Here is a 26,640-nt window from a genome sequence, read left to right on the forward strand (position 1 = left end):
ATCCTTGAGATGACCATTTCACTACAAAGGATTATAGTAAGAAGGGAAACATTGCTTACATGGAATGAGGAGATTTTAAGGTAGTAGGAGACATAGACATAATCTACTCCAGGTTCTAAACTTGATAATTGGGAAACTGAGGTCCAAAGAATTTGTTTGTCTATTCACTGATCCATCCATTTAAAACACATTTACATTACAGCAGAGATGGAACTGGCACTCATATTTCCTTGCTCTCAGTCCAGAGCTCTTTCTAGTACACTATACCCCATTGGCTCCCTTGAAGTAAGAAAACACATCATTTTACTTTTCTTGTTGCCAAGCCACAGTTTCATAAATACATTTACGTTCAGAAGGAAGAGGGGAAAATGTTATATGGGAAATAATTTCACTGCTAAAAGTAAAAGGGACATGATTGGTAATAAAAAACTGGAAATACACTACTTGTATCAAATTATATCAATTGCTATAAAACAATTGTCAGAATTTTATGAAACATAAGTATGCTACTCTTCCTTTCTGAAAGATAATAGAAGTCTAATGCACTTCCACATTCAGCCAATAACATTTTTTTTTTCTGTTTTAAGAGAACATGAGATTTTCTACAAAATTTTTAGGTAATAGAACAAGAAGATTTTTTTAGTTTGATTTATCTAGTAAAAAAGGCAATAAAAAAAGAACATTCTATTAAGATACATTTACTTCCAACTCATTTATCTTGCAAAATATGCGAAAATGAGAGCTGTGCTGAGCAAAAAGGCAGTATTGAGCAACAGCTAATAACATGACTTTTAAGTAGAGTAGTACATTTTTCAAATGAGAAAAACATAAACTGAAGTACTCTCATATATGTTTGTAATCAGAGGTCTATCAAGCCCAACACTTTCTAGTAGTTGCTATCATAATAACCATTGCCTAATGAACGCCTAGAAAAGGGGGAAATCTATTATACTTTTATTCCTATAGTAAAATTTAATATTCAAAAATAGAGCATTTCAAGATTAATCATTTAAAAAGCATTAAAACAGAACATAGCTGTAAATTAAACAGATTTGTACTAGTTATGGTTAAACCACAGTTATGACTGGATATTTACTTAAGCAATCAATTATGTGTACATTTTTGTTTTGAGACATGTTTGGGCAGAGACTCATGAATGCTTTTCCCTCTGGCCTTCAGAAGACACGGGTCTACAGAGAGTGCTCACTGATCTTGGTGCTTTATTAAAAAGTACATTTTCGGGGGGAAAACTGATGTAAGAAAAACCAGGAGGAAGATGCGGGCTCTCCTAAGTACACAATAGTCCTAGCAGGTTAATAAAATGTCCCTGATTCAGACAGGCTATTTTCCCAGCCAAAACTCACTGCCCATAGTCAGTGAACTGTTATTCTTGGCAGGTGGGAAATGTTTATAAAATGTGACACCCTTTCCCCACAAGCTTATCAACAATTGATGGCGGATGGTGCTATTGCAGTTGCCCAAGAATCATCTTATCTTGGGGCCGATATATAAAATTTGCAAAAGGGGGTCTAATCTGAGCTGAGCTGTCTTCAACTCATTCTTACTTCATTATCCTTAAAGAAATGCTCTATTGGAAAGGCTGAGGCTGATTCATGAGAATGCTGGGAAGTGGAATACAGACAGGAATTAGCCAAAGACTTCCCTACTGTTTTGTTGCTCAGAGTATCACTCCAGGTGAAAAGAAGAATGTCCTGTTGAAGAACTGAAGTTCCACAACACTGCCTAGGTGGTCGGGTGCTGGGCTGGGATGTAGAACACCTGGGTTTGAGTGTTGCTCTGTCCAGAACCAGCTATGGAATACAGCACATGTTAGTGTGCTAGCCTCGGTTTTATTTCCTCAACCAGTGAAAGGAAGCATTTGTGCTTCGTCCTTTCTAATTATTCTCCTTGCTTGAACATTTTATAAACAGTCAGTTATTAGAAATAAGAGTGCATGGATCAAGCTGTGCTCTTTGTGTTTTCCCAGGTGGCTTTGAGTATTTGAGGGAAAAGAGACAGGTCCTTTGTTTTCCAAGATGACCATGGTCTATGTGTGCAGGTATAACTGAAAACACCAAGATTTGACACAGCATCTTTTCTTTACTTAGTGATGATATGTGTGAACAGGTATACCCACCAGTACACAAAGAAACACAACCCCAGTGGATAAATGAATGGACAGGAATACAAGTAATTCACAAATGAGAGTAGACAAACACATAGGGGAAAGTCCAAATCATCAGTAATAAAGATAATTTAGAGCCAGCTGCTCTTTTCCACACACAATTTTAAGGCTGAGTATTGACAAGGAAGAAGTAAAGTCCATACTCCCTCACATTGCTAGAGTCATTGTAAATTGATAGAAACTTTCTGATGAGTGATTTTACAATATCTATCAACAGCATCAAACTATTCAAATTCTTTGATCTAGTAATTCTGCATCTGTGAATCTGTCCTAAGGAAGTATTCCAAAAAATGGAGAGTCTCAAGCCTAAAGGTGTCAATTGCAAAATTATTTTTCATAGTGGAAAACTGGAATAATCTAAACGTTCAGCAATAATCAGTAGAATATTATGCAGCTAATAGAAATTATTATGGAAAATTACATAGTGATATTGAAAATTTTATGCTATTATGTTAAAAGAGGTAGAAAATTATATTTATACAATGATTATGACAGGAAAATATATACACAATAACGGTGGCTGAATATTCTACTTATTAAGGGTTTGACACGGAATAATTAACTCTTTCTATCCTCCCAGCATCTCAGTGAGATAGTTGGCATTGTTATACTCATTTTACAGATAAAAAAGCTGAGGCTTGGAGAGTTTAAGTTTATTACACAATGTCACACAGTGACTCCAGAGTCAGGCACTAGACCACAATGGCCATAATGCATTAAAAAAATAAAAGGTGAAAGGTAATACACCATTGGTATACCATGGTATAAAAGGCAAAAGGTAATGTACCGTTGATAATATACCAATTTATCAAATTTCATTGAGACACGAGGAATAAGTTTTAGCGATCTATTGCACAGCATGGTGACCAAGTTAATAGTGATACATATTTCAAAATTCCTAAAAGAGTAGATTTTAAAAGTTCTTTTTTTTGAGACAGGGTCTCCTTCTGTTGCCCAGGCTGGAGTGCAGTGGCGCAACCATGGCTCGCTGCAGCCTCAACCTCCTGAGCTCACGTGATTCTCCCACCTCAGCCTCCCAAGGAGCTGGGACTATAGGCAATACCGGATACTAACACGCCTGGCTAATTTTTAATTTTTTTTGTAGAGACAGAGTCTCACTATGTTGCCCAGGCTGGTCTCAAACATCTAGGCTCAATTGATTCTCCTACTTTGGCCTTCCAAAGTGCTGAGATTACAGGCAAAAGCCACTGCACCTGACTGATTTTTTTTTTTTTTTTTTTTTTTTAAACTGAGCCTGGCTCTGTCACCCAGGCTGGAGTGCATTGGCGATCTCGGCTCACTGCAACTTCCGCTTCCCAAGTTCAAGCGATTCTCCTGCCTCAGCCTCCTGAGTAGCTGGGGCTATAGGAGCCCACCACCATGCCCGGCTAATTTTTGTATTTTTAGTAGAGATGGGGTTTCACTATGTTGGCCAGGCTGGTTTTGAGCTCCTAACCTCGTGATCCTCCCGCCTTGGCCTCACAAAGTGCTAGGATTACAGGAGTGAGCCACTGCGCCCGGTCTTTTGCCTAAATATTCTTAACCATACAAAATGAGAAGTAGATGAGATGATAAATATGTTAATTAGCCTGATGTAATGTTTCTACAGTGTATACATCTATCAAAACACCACACTGTACCCCATAAACATATAAAATTATTTGTCAATTAAAACAATTTTAAAAATTACATTAAAAAATAAAAAATTTTGAAAAGATAATATACCAAAACCCAAAGGGTGGTTCTGTAGGAGTCATGGGGGGCAGGGCGGAGGAAGACAGCAGGAATACTATCTGTAAGGGGAAAGGACATACAACCTTCTTCTAGTGTTTCCTTTGGTGCAAAATGGTACCTCCATGGAGCAGTCTAATGTATTTAATGTATCCAGTTGCCCTTGAAGCTCTAATGCTTTAAGGAAGCTTTTCAGCAGCAATTGCTGACTGCTGACTGTGGACTGACTCCTATTGGTGAGTCAACTGTTCTCCTTTTGGCTATTAAGTGTCACTTAGGTTGGCAATCAAAATGGAGATTCATTCTGTTCAAGGTTCACATAAGGAAACCTACACATGGGCATTTGGATTCAGGTTTCCAGATGAAAATAGATAAAATAAAGCCCAAGCAAGCTTCTGGTGCCTTGCAAATCATGTCTAGATGTGGGGGAGGGTGCCAGTCCCAGAGCGAGGTATGTGTCTTGGTGTTGCGCTTCCTTGTGCTTCTTGATTTACTTAGGAATCAACCCTCGGTTTTTCCTTCATTCATCTACTCTCTGATATCCTTCAGTTTATGAGACTCGGTCCAAGACCAGCTGTTATTATGGAAGAGTTATTTGATGCTCTAAGACCCATAGCAGGCCACGAGAGAGAAAAAGCCAACCATAAATTAACCTGATGCATGAGTATTCAGAAAAGTTGTAAATACTTGGTTTGAGGTTCTTCTGTAATAGCTACTAATGAGGATTAATAAATGAGAAGTTAAATGCCAAACTTCTCTGTTAGCAATTTAGCTCAAGGGCAGATTTTTACATGTCAGTTTAGAACCCTGTGTCTGTAGAATAATAGGTAAATGAGCATTCCCTTTTTAAATTTGTAACATTAAGACATATGTGTGCTTTTTATTTAAACTCTCTTCCCCTAAAATAATAATTTTTTATTAAAAGCTTAATGGTACACAAGACTGTTCAATAACTGTTTCAATGTTTAGGGCATGGCTATTTTTAAATGATTTTGTTCACTTTGTTTATTTATCTCTGTTTTTTTACCCTTTATTATCACTTCTTAAAGACAAATCTAACCCAAAGCTAAGACAATCAATTAATTATACTTTACTCAAATGTGATTATGGATATGATATTCTTACCTGATTCAGTTGGGGAGAAAAAGAACATTTGGTTGACAGGTTACAAACTCAAATGCCTATAAGGGCCTTTAAGGTAATCCTCTGAAGACAAAAAAAAAATGAGCGGGGGTGGGCCACAGTAATAAGGGGGATGGGCTCTGGTGATGAAGAGCGTGGGCGCAGTGATGAGGGTAGTCTGTAATGATGAGGGGGTGGGCTGTGGTGATGAGAGGGTGGGCTGTGATAAGGGGGGTGGGCTGTGGTGATGAGAGGGTGGGCTGTGATAAGGGGGGTGGGCTGTGATAAGGGGGGTGAGCTGTGTTGATGAGAGGGTGGGCTGTGATAAGGCGGGTGGGCTGTGATGATGAGAGGGTGGGCTGTGATAAGGCGGGTGGGCTGTGGTGATGAGAGGGTGGGCTGTGATAAGGGGGTTGAGCTGTGATGATGAGAGGGTGGGCTGTGATAAGGGGTGTGGCTGTGTTGATGAGAGGGTGGGCTGTGGTGATGGGGGGGCAGGCTGTAATGATGAGGGGGGTGAGCTGTGTTGATGAGAGGGTGGGCTGTGATAAGGGGGGTGGGCTGTGGTGATGAGAGGGTGGGCTGTGATAAGGGGTGTGGCTGTGTTGATGAGAGGGTGGGCTGTGGTGATGGGGGGCAGGCTGTAATGATGAGGGGGGTGAGCTGTGTTGATGAGAGGGTGGGCTGTGATAAGGGGGGTGGGCTGTGGTGATGAGAGGGTGGGCTGTGATAAGGGGTGTGGCTGTGTTGATGAGAGGGTGGGCTGTGGTGATGGGGGGCAGGCTGTAATGATGAGGGGGGTGAGCTGTGTTGATGAGAGGGTGGGCTGTGATAAGGGGGGTGGGCTGTGGTGATGAGAGGGTGGGCTGTGATAAGGGGTGTGGCTGTGTTGATGAGAGGGTGGGCTGTGGTGATGGGGAGTGCTGGCCATGGTGGTGATGGGCTGTGGGGCCGTGGTGAACTATTCAAGATCAGTGAAAGGTGGCTCTCCTGAATCAGCCTTAGCCAACTGCAAATCCAGCACTACCAAATCTGATTCTTTAGCCAAAAATTCAGTTTTGTGTGTGTGTTACTGTCTAATTTTTACCCATATTCCTATGGGTAAAATTTAGTATTCTTTAAAAGCATTGTTTGAGCCAGTCAAAACATGGGCCAACTCTGGTCTATGGGCAAGTTTGTGAACTCTGATCTAGCCTACAAATAAAAATTGCATCCATTTTCATTTCCTGGACATTCAATTTATTATGTCACCTCTGTGATATAAAGAGAAACCAGGATGTATATTTATAATATAGGAAACTAGAAGATAAAACACTAAGGAAAACTCTCTCTTATAAAAAAAAAAAAAAACCCATGACATGAAAAGAACATATTTCCATAATAATGCTACAAACAGAACCTCACATGTAAATATCTGGCTTGTGGTTTCTGACCACTTATAATGGCAACTTTATTGTACCGCTAAAAAGCAAACCACAAAAACACTTTCATGTCAGTCACAATCAAGCTTCAAACACATGGACACACTGAGCGTGCTCACAGGCTGAGTCAACTCTAACCATATTGAGGTACTGCTACATAATTATCATTCCCCATTAGTTGTAGAACTTTAGGAAAACAGGTATGTCAATTACAATGTATTCCATGGAATTAAGATTTGAATATCTGAGGATATGACAGTTTGAAAAATGTCATCTTACAGAGGGAAAAGTTCTACCATTCATGTTGGCAGGAAGGAAAGTGTCAAGTAATTCATGTTGATTAAAAAAATTGCTACTGTCATTTACTGAAGATAATGAAGAAGGAACTGTCGTTTCACAGACAATTTGCGTAATTTCAAACGAGGGAACTTACCTGGATTAAGAACAATAATCCTTTCTTTTCTACATTTTTCTTGGCATGCGTTAATGTTAAAGTTGAAAAGACTCCAAAAAAGTAAAAATACTACCACTGACTAGATTAATTCTGTATTACAAATTTAATTGTGTGTTACTTCATCATTAGCAGCCTCTCTAGAAATACTTTGTGGCATGCTGAAAAAATAAGGGTGAGTGGAAAAGATGTTTCAAATAAAGTGTTTAGGCTTCAGGAATGCTTTCTGCTGAGAGTGTATGAGCAGACATAGATTAAAACTTCAGAGTTTTATTTCACACATTTTATGTAGGCTGGTTTTTGGACAAACATGTAAAAGCAGATAACTCAGCAAGCCACTAAGAAAAGTGCTATTTTCTGCATATCTTGAACATTAAAATCAATGTCCGTGTGAAGTGACACTATCACAGGCATCCTGTGAGGTTTTAGAGTTCCGGTGACTTCATCCAGGCTGGCACTAAGCACACTGCTCTAAGGGACAAAGAGAATTCGCAGCATCTAGGTTTGTGTAACGCTATGGGTCACTTGCTCATTGGTCTGTTTATGTTTCCTTTCATTTGTTTCTAATAAAAATCTTGGAGACCAAAGTTTCTGCTTGACATGATTTCTTTGGAATTCCAAAAGGCCTCACCAGGGCTTCCTGGCTCTGCTATGACCGTCGTCTAATGGATTACAGATACATTTCAGTTTAGGGCTTCATAACAGCACCACAGAAATACACAAAACAACATGTATTCCACATCATGAATTTTGATTTGAGCAAAAACCAGCATATTGGGGAAAATGAGAGATGGAAAAGACTTACAAGACTCATGCTCTCCTCATTTTCTCAGTGCAGCTAGCTCTCCAACCTTAATACAAATTAGCTCAGTAACAGAGCAACTACTTCTCTTAGGAACTTACTCTAGGGCCATGGAGATCTTGCTGCTATTATCCTTCCATACAAAATTTCAAGTGCTTAATTTAATATAATTTATCCCAAAGTCAATCTATTTATTACTCATTTCCATTTAGCTGGGCAATGATTGAGGTAATGAGTTTATGTGTCTCATACCCGGCATAGTGGATGCTCATTCAATATTAGTTTCTTACCTTTATAACTCTGTCTAAAGTATTGCCTGAATGTAACTTGGAAAAAGCTGATAGGTTCTTGTACTCTTCTCTGGTTACTTTTAATCAGTATACTCAGAGGCATAGAACTGAAAAATGTCACCGGTGCTTCCATCACATTCTATTTCTCCCTCCTTCCCTCCTTGCCCCTGCAACGACCTCTGTCCATATCCCACTTCCTTGCCGCCCCATAGACAAGTTAATTTTATACTGAGAGAAGTCTGCATGAAGCTATTTAATTCGATGTGGCTTCAATTCTTTGGATTGTTGATAACTTCATTGTTTTTAATCATCTCTAAATGTTTAGGCATAGCACAGGTCACAGTCATGGGGATAAACAGAAAAAGGAAAACATTAAATGTAAGCCCACGCTTTGGAGATGCACAAATAACTGAACTCAATCCCCAAAGGACAGGCTTGTAGACCTATGAGTGTTCACAAGCATGAATATTCATGAGTCTCTTGCAATGAACCATTTAACCACCGTGCTTCATTAGGAATTGAAATCTTTTAAGCAAGCATTTATCTCTTCCAACACCCTAGAACGGAACATTCTATCCTCGTTTTGTCAAAATTCAAATTTGAACCAGTTCTGCAGGCTGCTTTGTGTGATTTCCCCGTGCTGTGCTCTCCCAGGAAGGGCAAATGTCAAGCAATGAGACACACAGTCAGTCACCAGTCCCCTGGGTCTCAGTTAAATGGTGAGGAAGGACATGAAACAGGTCATTGTGAGCATGCTGAGAGGTGCCAAAGGGCAAGTGTAGGGCAGGGTCGCTGTGTGTGTTTGGGCGGGCTGTGTAAGTTTTGCAATGCAGAGAGTCTCCACATCTGAGGTGGCACCACCCGCATCTCACACCTTGTTGATTTGTGTATTTCTCAGCACAGTTCTCTGACAGATGGTCCCAGAGTGTCCTGCTCTAACAAAATTAATCTATTACAATCATTTGCAGGCAGAGAGAAATAAAGTATTTTGAGAAAGGGCTCCCTTTTTCTAATTCACAAAACGTCACCACACAGATGAGAGGAGGGCCTGCATAGGGTGTGAAGAGAGCAGAGAATAAGTCTAATTACCTTAGTCTGAAAGCCAGGGAAGGCCTCTTGAGCAAGGGTTTACCTGAGACAAGGAGGATTAGCAGTAGTTTGAAATTTTATTACAAACTCCACAGAATATTTAACCTATTTATTTGTACTGGATTTCTGGTATAATAATAGTTTCCCAGAAAACATATCCTCAAATCGCAGTTGATCTGAAAGGAATCTGCCTTTCGGCCTCTCTGTAGTTAATGAACAAGAGAACACAAGTGCTTTGAAGCCAGAGCAAGAAGATGGAAAGCTGTGTATACATCTAGCTTGCTAAGCATTTCCTCTGGCAAACTCCTGTATTGGTTTTTAAAATGTATTTCATCTTGGTAGGTTATTTGGAAATTCTTCTATTTTCCACTGTGTTTTGTTAGGGAATATGCGAAGGAGTTGAAGGGTAATTGCTACTTAATTAGATGAAAAATGAGCTGTGAGGATCCTACTTTTCTGCTCTCTGTAAATTTAACCACTGCATGGATGAGAACAATAAAAAGCCTTTCTTGAATTGGTTTCTCCATTTTAGACAATTTAACCATCAGCCATCTTTGGAGGCATGGAAGTATGCTCCATTATAAAGAATAAGGTATTTTATTTTTCTACACAATAATAATTACAAATCACAGTGACAATAGCCAGTGTTGTCATTATGTCAAATACTATCTAACCAATACCAACACTGTCCTTAGATGTTTGAGTTTACTCAGTTCTTCCGCACAATGACCTCTAATATGGGAACTACTTTCATTCTCACTTTACAGGCTAGGGATCTGAGGCATAAATTGGTTTTAATAATTTGCCTAAGGTCACAGAGTTTGCCAATGGCAGAACTGAGATTTGAACCCTGGCAGTGTGGCCCTAGAGCTCTTGACCTTTCTGCTGCCCTGGTTTATTAGGGCGAGTATTGAACCAAGCCTCTAGGTGAAATTGAAAATCATTAATTAAGCTTTGTGAATTAATGGAAACACAAATCCACATCTAGAATTAACCACACTGCTAGTAAAACTAGCATTTTAGTCAGAACAGATTTTGGACCTATTATTCACTGAGAAAGACTTCCAGTGAGAAAAATAAAGTAAAATTAAAAGACGACACAAGGATACAAAGGTTCTGACTCTCTCAAAAAGCTGGACCCAGGCCTGGGCACCCCTGTGCACTGAGATCATTCCCCATTGTGCCGTCTTCACAGTGAAGCATAGACAGGTTATTTAGGCTGAGTCTCTAGCACAATGTGACTGCCTGTGAGCTTTGCCTTAAGAATTCCCTAAAGGGCTTTCTGCAGAACTGCTGTCCCTTGAGATACAATCAAGGGAATCTCAGATGTGTTCAGTATGTTTTGGAGACCTGGTGTACTGCATCTGCCTCTCAAAGATTCATAGTGTGCATAGGCCTGTTTTAGGGCCCCAAGAAGCTCTACACTAATGAAACCTGTGTCGCCTTTAAAACCCCAAATTGCAGAATCCTGTTTGATTATGGAATTCTTTGTTTCTTAGAACACCTATGAATCTACCTGTAAAACTAATGTTGGACAAATGCTGCCTGAAGCTGAGCATGTCGGTGAGGAACAGCAGGACACACAGAGAGAGGGAAAGAAAGCACAGAAGAAAGATGCTTCAAGAAAGGAACACATAGGTAGAGGGCAAGTTGAAATGCCTATATTGCTAACTGTGGTGCTTCTTACAAATGAGTCCTATATATGACTAGTATATATGTCAGACGTATGTCATATATGACATACGTCATATATGTCATACATATAGACATGTCAATCATATGACATGTATACTTTAATTGAATACCTGTTCAATTACTATATTATCTATTAATATATAACTATATTTAATATATATTAAATGTATAACATAATAAAATTTAATATAATTATATTAATCAATATATTAAATATTATGTATTAAATATAATCAATATAATTATATTAAGTATAATTAATACAATTATATTGAATATATTAAATATAATCAATAAAATTATATTATATTATTTAATACAAATATATTAAATATCATATATTTAATATAATTACATATAATATATAATTGAATATATTATACTCAATTAAAGTATACAAATACATATTATACTCAAAGTATACAAAAGAAGCAGGAATTTTGATTATGTGAGACAAAATAGCAAGTCTGGTATATTAGCAATCATCAGTGTAGTAAAACTAGTCCATATGTTTACCCGCACAGTCTCTCCCTGCTTCTGGAAAGGAAAAATGGAGCGCAATGTGTTGGTGTGAACCAGACTGTCTAAGGAGAGGCAGGAAGATGAAAGACTTAAGGGACTTAACACACCTGGACTTAAGGACTAAAACTATTGTAAGTGTTCTGGATTTTAATAGTCTCTCTCTCTCTGTCTCCTACTCTTAGAAAAGCAACAGAAGACAGAAGAAAAATCAGAAAAGAATATGCAATTTCCCAAGCAACACTGCAATAGGTTTTATTTTTTATTAAAATTCAATGGGAGATTTGATTTCTTAAAGCTCCCAAGAAATGATACAGAAAAAAAGTTTTAACATAGAAAAGTGTGGATTTTCTGCTTCATCTGTAGACACAGACATAAGAGACATCTGGTTTATACTTTCCCTTTTCCTTCAAATTCTCTAGAGTTTCTAGAATCTTTATAAAGAATCTCAGGGTAGCAGGGGTTTGTTCTAGGGAAAATCCTCCATCACCAGCAGTCCCTCACCCACCCACAAAGCTTTACAATGACTTAAATCCAGCTCAGGACTGCTGTGGGAATACTATTTATGAACATACATTACTGTGTGCAAAGATTGTAAAGTAGGAAATGAATTGTGTTTGAGGCTGTAAGTTCACATCTTTGAATCATTTCAGATGGACAGAGAGGGAGGTAGCTAAAAATGTTCTGAAGCTGAAACATTAATTGGGGCTAACAGCACACAAAGAAAAATAATCTGTAGCATGAAGAAAAAGCCCATCTGTCAAGGCAGTGGGCTCAGAGTTTTAAGGTGGGTGGACTGGCTCACAGGGGGCTTAGGGAGAATAGGACACTCTTTCTGAGTGGAAGATTGGAAAGCTTCAGCTTTCAGCTTTTAATGAGAACTTGGATCAAGTCTTGCCAAGATGGGCAGACTCACAGGCAGATTCACTGAAGGTCTAGGAAGGGTGCCACTGCTGACCCTGAAGTCCTGCAAACTGCCCCATTCTCACTTCAGGCCCCATGAGGTCTGGCTATATCGCATTTCTGTGAAATCTCTGATCTTTACAATATTTCCCCTTTGTTTGAACCACCCGGGGTAGCACCCTTTTTCTTATACCCCACTCCCGCAAAAGGTTTCCCAGGACCAGGACACATGAGATAAATGGAGAATTTCAATACGATATGGTGCACTCACCACCTGCCTTCCCCAGTTATCTATCTAATATGCCTGGACACATTTTTCTCTGGCTATTTCATGGAAACAGCATAAAGTAAGGAACAAAACTAAAGATCAGCATGACATACACAGTCATTCTGGAGAATAAAACAACATTTTCAAGACAGCAGGAGTCTGGAGGGATCCCAAGTTCATCATATAACTAGATCTTTTATCTGTTATTTCTCAGATTTTGAAAACATAAAACGTCTAAAATGTCTATGTACATGTTAGTGGTTTACTAAATAGAAAGTGAGGTTTACCCAATTTGCTTATTCTATTGGAATGTTAAAAACAGTAAATGATTATATAAATTGTGTGCCTCTTCGGAGTAGTAAGAGGATGGCTCTTTTAAGTAGGCAATTTCTAGAAAGCAAAGTAAGTGTTTTTTGCTAAATATTCTATTATACCTCATTAAAGTATTTTAAATAAAATATTTTAAATGATTGAGATAAATGACTTACAAAATAAAATAAAATTCTCTTTGAATCTACATCGTTTCAGTTTAAATGATGTTTTCTTTAAGAATATCATATAGTTGTTTAGGAGGAACATTTAAATTGGGATATGTAAACATGTGATATGCTTGATCTAGTTGTTAACAGATAATGACTATCAAGTTGTTTCTATTTCAGTGAAGTTTCTAAATTCACGCAAATTTAGAAACATTCTGTTTCCATAGCAGCAGATAAAGAGTAAAACCAAAAAGATTTTATTGATTTTAACAGGGCTTAGAGAATTTGTTCTCCTTTTTAGCAATGATTTTTGCTCTTTTTTTTTTAGTCTTTCACATCTCATTTTTTCTTTTCTAAATGTATTTAGTAAATTACATAAAATTTCGAAGTAGATATTTGCGACATTACTGTAAAATTACACACATTCTTATAGTAATGTAGACTAACCAATATTTAATTCTTAATGTCAAAGAGATACTAAACTATGAAGTCAAGACCAGGCATCAAAGACTCTAACTACAGGCATTATCAGTTTAACATATGAATAAAACATTGCATTACAAATGCTTTTAGGTAATTCATTAATGATTACAAGCACAGTATAACATTTTCTGTAGCCGTTAATTTATTAAGACTCAGGCATCAGGCTTTCACACATAAGTGTTAGAGTCACAAAATGCAAGTTTCTTCGTGGTTAATGTGACAGCATGACAATGGATCGCTGAAATTAGCAGAATAATTGTTCCATGTTAACGTGATAAGAAACCAGCCAATAGACTTTCTTCCTTCTTGCATTTGTTGTTTCAGTTGTGTGTTTTTCTCTGATTATTCTGCTCTTTAAGTTTCTGTTTGTCAAAACACAGAATGGCTTACCTGTAACAGACACACAGCCTAACGGAGCAATCAGAGTAATGGGAGCAAATCCATAGGCTGCAAAGTTCCCCATCTCTCCCACGGCCATCAGCAGGACACCACCCCACCACAGCACACTCTTGAAGTACGGCCTTGGGTGCTCTTGTTGTGCCAGCTGAAGGTGAGAATATTTCTGAAAGTAAATCAGAAGACAAATAAAACATTCTGAGCTATGAGGGGAATGCCACTTTTTTTCTTTTGTATTCCTTTAATTCTTTTTATAAGAACACTAATTTATTTTTGTATTTTTTAAGAACGAATACATTTTTGGTAAATTATTGAAAATTACATTAGGTAATTTTCTAGCAAAGATTTGTATAAACAAACATAGTAGTTACCCCCCGATCCACGGATTCATTTTCCGTGGTTTCAGTTACCCATGGTCAGAAAATATTAGATGGAAAATTCCAGAAATAAACATTTCATACATTTTAAATTGCATGCTTTTCTAAGTAGCAGGGTGAAATCTCTTGCTGTCCTCCTTGGTATGTGAATCCTCCCTTTGTCCAACGTATCCATGCTGCAGATGCTCCCTGTCCCTTAGTCATTCAGTGGCCCTCTCGGTTATCAGATCAGCTGTTGCAGTAGCACAGTGCTTGTGTTCAAGTAACCCTTATTTTACTTACTTGTTCTATTTTATTAGTAGTTATTGTTGTTAATCTTTTACTGTGCCTAAGTTATAAATTAAATGTGATCATAGGTATGTATGTATAGGAAAAACATAGTATATACTGAATAGGGTTCAGTATTAGCTCTAGTTTCAGACATCCACTGGGAGTCTTGCAATGCATTCCCTGAGGATGAGGGAATTACCATATAACATTCTGGGAGATATTTTGATGCTCAGGTTTATTTTGATTCAAATCGTTTTAGAGACTGCACTAATTTGATTCTATTTCAAACTGATTCATTAAATGATTTAAAATTTTTTATTTAATTCATGATTTGGTTAAAAATTCATATTTCATTCAGTTTGCAGTTTAGCAAATCAGCGACTTATTCAGGTTTCTAATTCATGTTCAGTTATAGTTCCTATTTTGTATTCTACATTCTTTCCTCAAGACTATTAGTCTATAGTGGCATATTTAACAGTATTTTAAAGAAAGGGGAAAAAAACCCTATAATCTGTACTTTCATGAACTGCTTCTAAAAAGTATCCGAATCCCATCTGGGGTGAAGGCTATGAAAGAAATCAAAGTACTGCAAATCAAACCAGTGCTATTTATCCATTAGACACCGTCAGCCCTTTACCTAGGGTCTACAATACTGTCAGAGACGACTCCACTCCGAAAATTAATTTCTTTTAAAATTAGAAGAAGAAGAGGAAAAATGAATGCACTCCAGCCTGGATTATATTTGTCTTTATACCAGTGAGGTCATAAAATATATATTTTTTATAATTTTTATGGAGAAAAGAGCCACAAAGACAAAAGTGCCCAAGGCCCATGAGAGTCATAATGTGTCCCTGGATCAATCTATAGTGTTAGAAAAATAAGCTTTTTTCTTACCTGAATATTTAGAGAAACGCTGATCACCAAGTTTCCTAAAATAGCCAGCAAAACTCCAAAAAGGTGAATCTGTATAAGAAAATGTTTTCCTTAAATAATACTTTTAAGATATTTACTGGAAGAAAAAAGACAAATTTAGGTATTCATTCATTTGTTCAGTAATTCAGCTTTAGCTTAGCACCCATTTCCCAGGGTAGGGTTGGGATATTAATAGGATGTAATTAGAATTAGTTTTTCACTTTTTTCTAACACTATGTTTAAGAAATCACTTGGTCCTTTATGAATTCTCTAGATATTTTTCTGCCTCATTTACTAAAATAAATAAAATAGTTAAATAGTTATTTGGGTTTTTCCAATCAAGATGCTGCTTCTTACGTATCCTTTCTTTTTATTTTCTTTTCTCTAATATCTTTTGGAGGACTGTGATATGAAAGAAAGATCATCGGACTACAAGGTAAAGGATAAATCTGAGACACAGATTTGCTCTTTTCTAACTAGGTGACCTTCTGAGCAAGTTATTTCACTTCTCTGGCCTAAGTAAAAATGAGATATTGGATAAGATGTTTCCAGAAATCCCTTACTTCTAAGGTTCTATGATCTCCACTGGAGATGGGCTAAATTTTCCTGCTACTCCCCTGGTCAAAAACCTACAATGATTCTCTACAGTCTACAGTCTACTATATCAAACAATAAACTGCTATACCAGCTCACCACAATTAGTCCTCACCCAGGCCTCTGTCCGTGACTTACTTTTAATGTGCTTCCTCTATCTCAGGTATGTGGCAGGCGCCATCCTCTAGCCAGATGTGACACTTTCTCGTGCCACTGCTCTCCTAGGTCATGCAGGTACACCTCTCACTCACTCCAACCAAACATTGCCCTCCTGGCCTGCAGAGGTCCATCTCCTTGAGACATCCTCAGACCACCTCGGCCCACCTTGACTTTCTCAGATTCTAAATGGTAAGCTTCCCTTATTTACTCTTTTATATTATCATGTTTGCTCAGATTCTCTGAGGGAAAGGAACCAAGTCTTATGCTTCTTTCTATTGGGTCTTCTGCATCATCTACTGCTATATAAAATTGAAGATTTAATAAACACTTGCTTGAAAAAATATGTAATCGTGTAACACAAGAACTACAGAGGTTAAAAGGTAAGTTCTTACACATTGCCCAAGATGTTTATCATAGATAGCTCATGTATTATTTAATGATTTCAAAAGATGCATTTGTTGCTCCCATCTAGGTCCACAAGTATAGTATCTTCTATTAGTGTAGATTAGCAATGATACAAAGGATCATCTCCCTCTTATTCTACAGTACATAACTTCTAGCTAGCTTCAAATTCCAAGAAGTTATTTGAATTTCAAATGAGCATTGTAACCACAAAGAACCCTTTTCAGAATGCAAAATGTCTTTGAAGTTTTAGAGCTTTATTATATGTGATTTTTGTAGCAATAAGACACCAAATTCCAGCCTGACTCAAGTATAGCATGAAATTTAGTATTTAGAAATGAAACTTAGTATTTTTTAAATGAAGTAAAAAGTGGAAAACTCATTATATAGTTGATATATAATATCCATGTTCTTTAATCAGTTAAGAATTTTCTTTTCCTAATAGAGGCACTTGGTAATAATTTTGATCACTATCCCTCATGGGGAAACAATCGAGGCACAATGCAATGTACTATTTCCATGCTTCCTATTTACATCTAATGTACTTGGCATTAATCAGGAAAATGAAGACTGAGAAAAAAATTTGGCCATGAATGGATATTTATTAACATCTCCCATAATTATAAAAGTACATTGTTGAATAGAAATAATTTACTTTAAAATTCGTTAAGTCATTCACTGAGCAGTTTAAATGGCTTCAGGCTGGGTATTTAAAAATTGGTGGCAGGATTTGGCAATAATTTCTTGGATATGACACCAAAGCATAGGCATTGAAAAAAATAGATAAATTGTACTTCATCAAGATTAAAAACTTATTTTTTTTTTTTTGAGACAGAATCTTGCTCTGTCACCCAGGCCAGAGTGCAGTGGCATAACCTCGGCTCACTGCAGTCTCTGCCTCCTAGAGGTAGAGGTTCAAGCGGTTCTCGTGCCTCAGCCTCCCGAGTAGCTGGAACCACAGGCGTGCACCACCACACCCAGCTAATTTTTGTATTTTTAGTAGAGACTGTGTTTCGCCATGTTGGCCAGGCTGGTCTCGAATTCCTGACTTCAAGTGATCTGCCTGCCTCAGCTCCCAAAGTGCTGGGATTACAGGCATGAGCCACCATGCCTGGCTGAGATTAAAAACTTTTTGCGTCAACACACACTATCAATAGAGTAAAAGGCAACCCATGGAATGAGAGAAAATATTTGCAAATCATATATCTGGATTGAGATCCAGAATATTTAAAGAATGCCTACAATTCAACAACAAAAACATCCTGATTAAAAAATGGGCAAAGGACTTGAATAGCTGTTTCTCCAAGAAGACACACAAATGGCCAATAAACACATGAAAAGATTCTCAGCATCACTAATCATTAGGAAAATGCAAATCAAAACCACAATGAGTCACTACTTCACATCCAGTAGGATGGCTATAATTAAAAAAAAAAAAGAGAAAAGAAGTGTTAGCAAAGATGGGGAGAAATTGGAACACTTGTGCATTGCTGGTGGGAATGTAAAATGCTGCAGCCACTGTGGAAAATGGCGTGGAAATTCCTCAAAAAATTAAACACAGGATTACAATATGGTCTAGCAATTCCACTTTTGGGTACATATCCAAAAGAACTCAAAACAGGGATTTGAACAGATATTTGTACACTTACATTCAATAATAGCAGCATTATTCATAATAGCCAAAAGGTGGAAAATACCTGTGTCCCTCAACGGATGAATGCATAAACAACATAGAGTATATATGTATAATGGAATATTATTCAGCCTTAAAAAGGAAGGAAATTTCAATATACACTACACACATGGATGAACCTTATAAACCAAAAATAAAATTCTAAGCCCCTCAACTGACTGGTGGACCCTCCCCTAGGCCAAAGGCATTCCAAAGGTAACCTGAAAAACTAATTTAGGCCATGATGGGAAGGGGGGGTTGGGACATACCTCATTATACCCTCCTGCCTTTAGAATTAGGGTACAGCTGACCAGCATTAACATTAAAACAAAGATCTGAAGACTGACAAAACAGACTTTTTAATAGCAATAAGACACCAAATTCCAGCCTGACTCTAGTATAGCATCACATGACAGATAGCAGGCCCTGTAAGGAATCAAAGTATTTTACCCCCTATATATATTTTTTCTTTCTTTTCTTTTTTTTTTTTTTTTCTTTGAGATGGAGTCTCGCTCTGTCACCAGGCTGGAATACAGTGGCATGATCTCAGTGGCTAATTTTTGTATTTTTAGTAGAGACAGGGTTTCACCATGTTGGCCAGGATGGTCTCGATCTCCTGACCTCATGATCCACCCGCCTTGGCCTACCTAAGTGCTGGGATTACGGGTGTGAGCCACCACACCTGGCCTATTTCTTTGACATATTTTGAAATGGCCCTGCAAAGCTGTCTCTTATGGGGAAAATTAACGTCCTGTAGAGAATCTCCATCCTTTTCCAGGTCTTTTCCCTGATCCAGGAGAGAATTTACTAAGACTCAGGCACCTTTTTAGGTCTGATGAGAGCTCTGAAGCCTGCTACCCAGAGGCTTCATCTGCATAATAGAACCATGGTCTCCACAACCCAGATATTCCTTTCTATTGATTCCAGGTCTTTAGATAATAACTCTTTCAACTAATTGCCAATCAGAAAAGCTTGAATTCACCTGTGACCTGGAAGCCCCCAATTCCAGTTGTTAAGCCTTTCCAGACGGAACCAATGCACACCTTATGTGTATTGATTGATGTCTTATATCTCCCTAAAATATATAAAACCAAACTGTGGCCTGACCACTTGGGCACATGTTCTCATAATGTCCTGGAGCTGTGCCATAGGCCATTGGGCACTCATATTTGGCTCAGAATAAATCTCCTCAAATATTTTACAGAGTTTGACTACTTTTGTCTACAACCTTGAGGACATAATGCTAAGTGAAATCAGCCAGTCACAAAAAAACAAATCTTGTGTGATTCCACTTACATGAGGTATCTAAGATAGTCAAATTCATGAAGATAGAAAGTAGAATGGTGGTTGCCCGAGTTGGGGGAGGGAGGAATTGGGAGTTTGTGTTTAATGGGTATAAAGCTGGGATAGATGAAAAAATTCTGGAGGTGGATATGATGACAGCTGCACATCAATGACAATGTGCTTAGTGCCACAGAAGTGTACACTTACAAATAGCTAAAATGGTAAAATTTTATATTACTTATATTTTATAACAACACAAAATTGGTGGTGAAGTAAGTCAGAATGTGCTTTGACCTGGAGAAGTAAGGAAAAACTCATCTGCTGCAGAATAGCTCCCTGGCCCAGGGTCAACAGTGTTAAAGCCAACTAAATATGGCCTGAGAAGGACTCCGTAACTTCTACATTTGAGTCCTTGTGGATGAACTGCAACCCAACTTAGTGGGTAACAAGACTGAAACCCGAACTTAGGAGTATGTGCCTGTAATAATAGGTGAGTCTTGGCCAATGCCAGAAGCCATACTTCAACCAGTCATACGCTTCTGAGTGTTCAAACTCTGTTCAAATAAGGTAAATGACAACCTGTAACCAATTCAGCTGTTTCTCTATCTCACCTCTGATTTCTATATGCCACTTCCCTTTTTTTTGTCTATAAATTTGTTCTGACCACGAGGCATCCCTGGAGATTCTTTGAATCTGCTGTGATTCTGGGGGCTGCCCGACTCCTGAATCATTTGTTACTTAATTAAGCTCCTTTAAATTCAATTCAGCTGAAGTTTTTCTTTTAAAAGTCTGGGTATTAAAAAAAATGGTGGCAGGATTTGGCAATAATTTCTCGGCTATGACACCAAATGCACAGGCCACAAAATAAAAAAATACATACTTCTTCATCAAGACAGCATTATGCTGCTGTTCCTTTAAATATTCTTATCACAGGTTTATTTTTGCCCAAAGCAGGTATTCCTGGAAAGGTATAAACTATTACATTATTAATATCTTAATGTATCAGACAAGTTATTTGAAAGTAATCAGAGTATGGCAGATTGCAAAAATGGACACAATTCCTTACTCCTCCCTATATCCGTGCCCTTGGCTAGGTAGTCTTGTACCTCCTCCTGTTAGGAAGAACAGTCTATTTCCCTATCCCTTGAATTCAGGCTACAAATGCAGTGAAAGTATGCTAGTTCCAAGACTAGGCCTCAAAAAGTATTGCACGCCCCTGGTTATGAAATATTTTGAGAACAAGCCCAGGCTAGCCTGCTGGGTGATGACAGATGGGGACACACACAAGCCTGCTGTGCTCGTGTCTGTGGCCTTAATCAATAGTCAGTTAATGTCCAACCCCACAGGGGGGCCATCCCTAGAGCAGCCAGCCCCCAGCTGACATACCAACTGGCTGCAGAGGCATGAATGAACCCAGGTGGACTCAGCCAAGTCTGACCCATATCAATGAACCCCCAGCTGACCAATTGATTCCAAAGCACTCATTGATGGTTGCAATTTTTAACCACAAAACTTTAGGATGAATTTATTACACAACAAGAAATAATAGACTAAGGTTGACTAAGAAGATGAGAGAGTGGAGGCAGATATTGTGGATCACTTACAGTGAGAAGAAGGGGGTACAAAAAAAGGTGAGATATTTTGCTGAGGGTTACCATGGCATAGAGGCAGCAAGCTATTTTAAAAGTCAGACCAAACGGCGCTGTTCCAAAAGTCAGGATTCACTATAAGTGACCCCTGCAAAGCCATTATCTTCTTTGACTCTCAGTTTTCTCAATTGTAAGATGAAAACAATACCATAAGGAGTTTGGAGACCTAAATGAATGAGGTCCGCTTATGAAAGTATGACACAACATGTTAGTAATCCAAAGTGATAGGCTAAGGCGATACTAAGAGGTAATAATAAAGCTTTATTTTCTTTATCTGTATCTAAAATGACAAAGCAATCATATAAATGGTTCCTTTAAAAAAAAAACTGCCAACCTGTTGCTTGGCAGACATAGTAAATGAAAGTTTTGCTGTTTCTCTATTCCCCATTTTTTTTGCCTCAGGGTGTATGCACCAACTTTATGATATGTTATTGCAACATTCATTTTGTTTTCAATAATGTCTTCCAAATCTAATGAATATAGAAAATATTTATAAGATGTAGGTGATATTTTGGTTTCCTTAATAGAGGGATGGTAGAAACTACCAATTATAATTTTTTTTAATGCTATAGAACCAGAGATAAAAATATGTAGCATTTTATTTATTTTTCTCAGAAAACGACTTGACTTACAGATATAGGTACAACTAGAGGGGATATTCTATTTTCCTTTTTTTTTTTTTTGAAACAGGGTCTCACTTTGTTGCCCAAGCTGGGGTTCAGTGGTATGATGACAGCTCACTGCAGCTTTGACCTCCTGGGTTCAAGCAATCCTTCCACCTCATCTTCCCAAGTAGCTGGGACTACAGGTGTGCCACCACACCCACCTAATTTTTCTATTTTTGTAGAGATGGGGTCTCATTATGTTTCCCAGGCTGGTCTCAAACACCTGGGCTCCAGCGATCTTCCTGCCTCAGCCTCCTAAAGTGTTAGCATTATAGGCATGAGCCACTGCACGTGGCCAATATTCTATATCTTTCTAATCGGTAATGCCAATCATACTATTTTATTATTTTAACTTTTTAAGCCATCATTATAAGGTTAAAAGAGCTCATCTTGTAATATTTCCTTTCTTACCATTTCCCTATAAGCTTATGGGTTATTATAAAATTTACTCATATTTCAAAATGACCTGAATATAAAACTTACTTTATAGTTCCTGAAGTTAGAATTAACTTTGAAGTTTGTTCCCCACCCTCTGGAACCTACATGAGGCAAAAATGTAGAGATTTAAAATTAGCCATATACACATTCCCCACAATTAAATAATAGTTGTCAAAATCATGTGGGAGTTCAACTTCACATCCTAAGAAACCACGAAAAGAAGATTGTCCTTTCTTCAGTCCAAGTCTAGTTCTGAATATTATACAATAATTAACAGAGGTAGGAACAACCGTAAACTGTACCTGAGTGAATCACATGTTTTTAAATTACTGAGCAGAAACAAGTGGGCAGAGATAATTGAATATACATAATTTCTTTTCATAAAGAATGCTGAAGGTAGATATCACCTTAGTTGAGTCTTTCCTAGCCCTTCTCATCTATCAAAGGATACCCTATACTATTTCTCCTTGAATACTTATGATGCATTTTTTTTGGTAATATATGTGTGTCTTTACTAACACAATAGAAACAATGTCTGGTGGCAGGTCTAATAATTACCACGAATTCAAAGTAGGGTCAAGGCCGGGTGTGGTGGCTCATGCCTGTAATCCCAGCACTTTGGGAGGCTGAGGTGGGCAGATCACTTGAGGTCAGGGGTTCAAGACAAGCCTGGCCAACATGGTGAAACCCCGTCTCTACTAAATATATAAAAATTAGCTGGGTATGGTGGTGCAAGTCTTTAGTCCCAGCTACTTGGGAGGCTGAGGCAGGAGAATTGCTTGGACCCGGGAGGTGGAGGTTGCAGTGAGCCAAAATCACACCACTGCACCCCAGCCTGGGCAACAGAGCAAGACTGTCTCAAAGAAAAAAAAAAAAAGAAGAAAGAAAAAAATCCCCACAAAATAAAGTAGGAATGAGCAAAATTATACAGGCATACCTCAGAGATATTGCAGGTTTGGTTCCAGACCACCACAATAAAGTGAGTCACACAAACTCTTTGGTTTCCCAGTGCATACAAAAGTCGTGTTTACACTACACTGTAGTTTATTAAGTATAGTGTAACCTATACTTAATAAACATACTGCAATAGCATTACATTTAAAAAAGTTAGACATACTTTAATTAAAAAATACTTTATTACCAAAAACGCTAATTATCATCTGAACCTACAGCGAGTCATTTCTACAATATTCCCAGCATCTTCACAAGAAGAAGGTTCCATCTTAAGGAACCGGTTTGTTTGCTCATCGATAAAAAGCAACTCCTCCTCCATTCAAGTTTGATCATGAGATGGCAGCAATTCAATGACATCTTCAGGGTCCACTTGTAGCTCTCCTGCTATTTCCACCACATCTGCAGTTACTTCCTCCACTAAGTCTTGGACCCTTCCAAGTCAACCACAAGTGTTGGAATCAACTTCTTTCAAATTCCTGTGAAGGTGGATATTTTGACTTCCTCCCATGAATTACAAATGTTTTTAAAGGCATATGGAATGGTGAACCCTTTCCAGGATTTACTTTGGCTAGATCCATCAGAGGAATCACTATTTATGGCAGCTATAGTCTTACAAAATTTATTTTTTTAAATAATATGACTTGAAAGTCAAAACTACTCATTGATCCATAGGCTGCAGAATGGATGTTGTGTTAGTGGGCATGAAAACAACATTCATCTCCTTGTACATCTCCATAAGAGCTCTTGGGTGACCAGATGCATTGTCAATGAGCAGTAATATTTTCAGAGGAATCTCTTTTTCTGAGCAGTAGATCTCAACGGTGGGTTTAAAATATTAAGTAAACCATGCCATAAACAGATGCGTTGTCATCCAGGCTTAGATGTTCCATTTCTGGAGTAAAGGCAAAGTAGATTATTGTTATTTTTGGTTATTGTTTTTGTTGCTATTGTTGGTTACTGTAGCTTTATTTATTTATTTCCATTTTTCTTTTAGATTCAGGGGGTACATGTGCAGATTTGTTAGAAGGGTATGTTTGCAAGATGCTGAGATTTGGGCTTGTATTGATCCTGTCACCTAGACAGTGAATATAGTACTCAATAGGCAGTTTTTTTTAACTCTTGCCCTCTCCCTCCTCCAGAGTTCCCAGTGTCTATTGTTTCCAACTATATGTCCATGTATACCCAAGATTTTAGCTCCCACTTACAAGTGAGAACATGCAATATTTGGTTTTCTGTTTGTGTTAATTTGCTTAGGATAACAGCGTCCAGCTGAATCCATTCTGCTGCAAAGGACATGATTTCATTCTTTTTTATGGCTGCATAATATTCTATGGTGTATGCACCAAATTTTCTTCATCCAGTCCACTGTTGATGGGCACCTAGGCTGATTCCATGTCTTTGCTATTGTGAATAGTGCTGCAATGAACATGTGAGTGCATGCATCTTTTTGGTAGAACAATTTATTTTCCTTTGGGTATATACCCAGTAATGGGATTGCTGGGTCAAATGGTAGTTCTAGTTTTAGTTTTTTGAGAAATCTCCAAACTGCTTTTCACAGGGGCTGAACAATTTACATCCCCACTAACCATATATAAGTGTTCATTCTTCTCCACAGCCTCACCAGCATCTGTTGTTTTTTTACTTTTTAATAATAGCCATTCTGACTGGTATGAGATGGTATCTCATTGTGGTTTTGATTTGCATTTCCCTGATGATTAGTGATGTTCAGCATTTTTTCCATATGTTTGTTAGCCACTTCTGTGTCTTCTTTTGAGAAGTGTCTGTTATATTCTTTGCCCACTTTTCAGTGGGATTATTTGATTTTTGCTTGTTGACTTGTTTACGTTCCTTATAGATTTTGGATATTAGTTAGAAATCTCTAGACTAATACATCTTTGTCAGATGCATAGTTTGCAAGTACTTTTTCTTTCTGTAGGTTTTTTATTCTGTTGATAGTCTCTTTGGATGTGCAGAAGCTCTTTAGCTTAATTAGGTCCCATCTGTCAATTTTTGTTTCTGTTGTAGTTGCTGTTGAAGACTCAGTCAAAATTCTTTGCCTAGGCCGATTTCCAGAAGGGTATTTCCTAGGTTTTCTTCTAGGTGATTTTTATAGTTTGAGAGGTCTTACATTTAAATATTTAATCCATCTTGAGGTAATTTGTTTATATGGTGAGCATCTTGAGGTAATTTGTTTATATGGTGAGAGGGAGAGTTTTATTCTTCTGCATTTGGTTTTATTCTTCTGCATTTGGTTAGCCATTTATTCTTCTGCATTTGGTTAGCCATTTATTCTTTTGCATTTGGTTAGCCAGTTTTTCCAGAACCATTTATTGAGTAGGAAGTCTTTTCTCCATTGCTTTTGTCAACTTTGTCAAAGATCAGTTGGTTGTAGGTATGCTGCTTTACTTCTGGGCTCTCTATTCTGTTCCATTGGTCTATATGTCTATTTTGTACCAGTACCATGCTGTTTTTGTTACTATAGCCTTCTAGTATAGTTTGAAGTTGGGTAAGGTGATGCTTCTGGCTTTGTTCTTTTTGCTAAAGATTGCTTTGGCTATTCAGGCTCTTTTTTGGTACCGTACAAATTTTAGAACAGTTTTTTCTAATTCTGTGAAAAATGACATTAGTAATTTTATAGGAATAGTATAGAATCTTTAGATTGCTTTGGCCAGTTTAGACATTTCAACGATGTTGGTTCTTCCAATCCATGAACATGGAATATTTTTCCATTTATTTGGGTCATCTCTGGTTTCTTTCAGCAGTATTTTGTAGTTCTCCTTGTAGAGATCTTTCATCTCCTTAGTTAGATGTATTCCTAGGTATTTTATTATTGTGTGTGGTTATTGTAAATAAGATTGTGTTCCTGATTTAGCTCTTAGCTTGAACATTGTTGGTGTACAGAAATGCTATGATTTTTTGTGAATTTTGTATCTGGAAACTCTACTGAAGTCATTTATCAGGTCAAGGAGCCTTTTGGCAGAGTCTTTATGGTTTTCTGAGTATAGAATCATATCGTCAGTGAAGAGAGATAATTTAACTTCCTCTTTTCCTATTTGGAGGCCTTTTATTTCTTTCTCTTGCCTAATTGCTCTGGATAGGACTTTTATGTTGAATAGGAGTGGTTAGAGTGGGCATTTCTGTCTTGTTCCAGTTCTTAAGGGGAATGCTTCCAGTTTTTGCCCATTTAGTATGATATTGGCTGTGGGTTTGTCATAGATGGCTCTTATTATTTTGAGGTATGTTCCTTTGGTGCCTAGTTTGTTGAGGGTTTTTTATCATGAAATGATGTTAAATTTTATCAAAAGCTTATTGTACATCTATTGAGATGATCATGCGTGTTTTGTTTTTAATGCTGCTTATGTGGTGAATCACATTTATTGATTTGAGTATGTTGAACCAAACTTGCATCCCAGGAATAAAGCCCATTTGA

The 26,640-nt window shown here is 37.7% G+C and overlaps 1 protein-coding gene and 2 long non-coding RNA genes across 5 annotated transcripts in view; 2 read left to right on the top strand and 1 right to left on the bottom strand.

Annotated features, from left to right (window-relative positions):
• Positions 1-26,640, bottom strand: part of NIPAL2 (NIPA like domain containing 2) — a 109,941-nt gene that overhangs the window by 55,584 nt on the left and 27,717 nt on the right. For all 3 annotated transcript variants that reach the window (XM_002819317.6, XM_009243977.4, XM_024251431.3), the window contains exons 2-3: positions 15,376-15,444; positions 13,829-14,000 (exon numbers count right to left, since the gene is read on the bottom strand). In XM_002819317.6, coding sequence (XP_002819363.2) covers positions 13,829-14,000; positions 15,376-15,444 — 241 coding nt within the window. The remainder of the gene's footprint in view (positions 1-13,828; positions 14,001-15,375; positions 15,445-26,640) is intronic.
• LOC134761833 (uncharacterized) lies at positions 10,531-13,988 on the top strand. Its single transcript, XR_010140986.1, has 3 exons — positions 10,531-10,729; positions 11,311-11,439; positions 13,798-13,988. It is a non-coding gene; the product is annotated as an uncharacterized LOC134761833 (long non-coding RNA).
• Positions 15,789-26,640, top strand: part of LOC129047701 (uncharacterized) — a 50,669-nt gene continuing 39,817 nt past the window's right edge. The window contains exons 1-2 of the long non-coding RNA XR_008509420.2: positions 15,789-15,829; positions 16,381-16,526. This is a non-coding gene — a long non-coding RNA (uncharacterized LOC129047701). The remainder of the gene's footprint in view (positions 15,830-16,380; positions 16,527-26,640) is intronic.

The sequence above is a fragment of the Pongo abelii genome, chromosome 7 (genome assembly GCF_028885655.2).
Source record: "Pongo abelii isolate AG06213 chromosome 7, NHGRI_mPonAbe1-v2.0_pri, whole genome shotgun sequence".
Classification (NCBI taxonomy): domain Eukaryota; kingdom Metazoa; phylum Chordata; class Mammalia; order Primates; family Hominidae; genus Pongo; species Pongo abelii.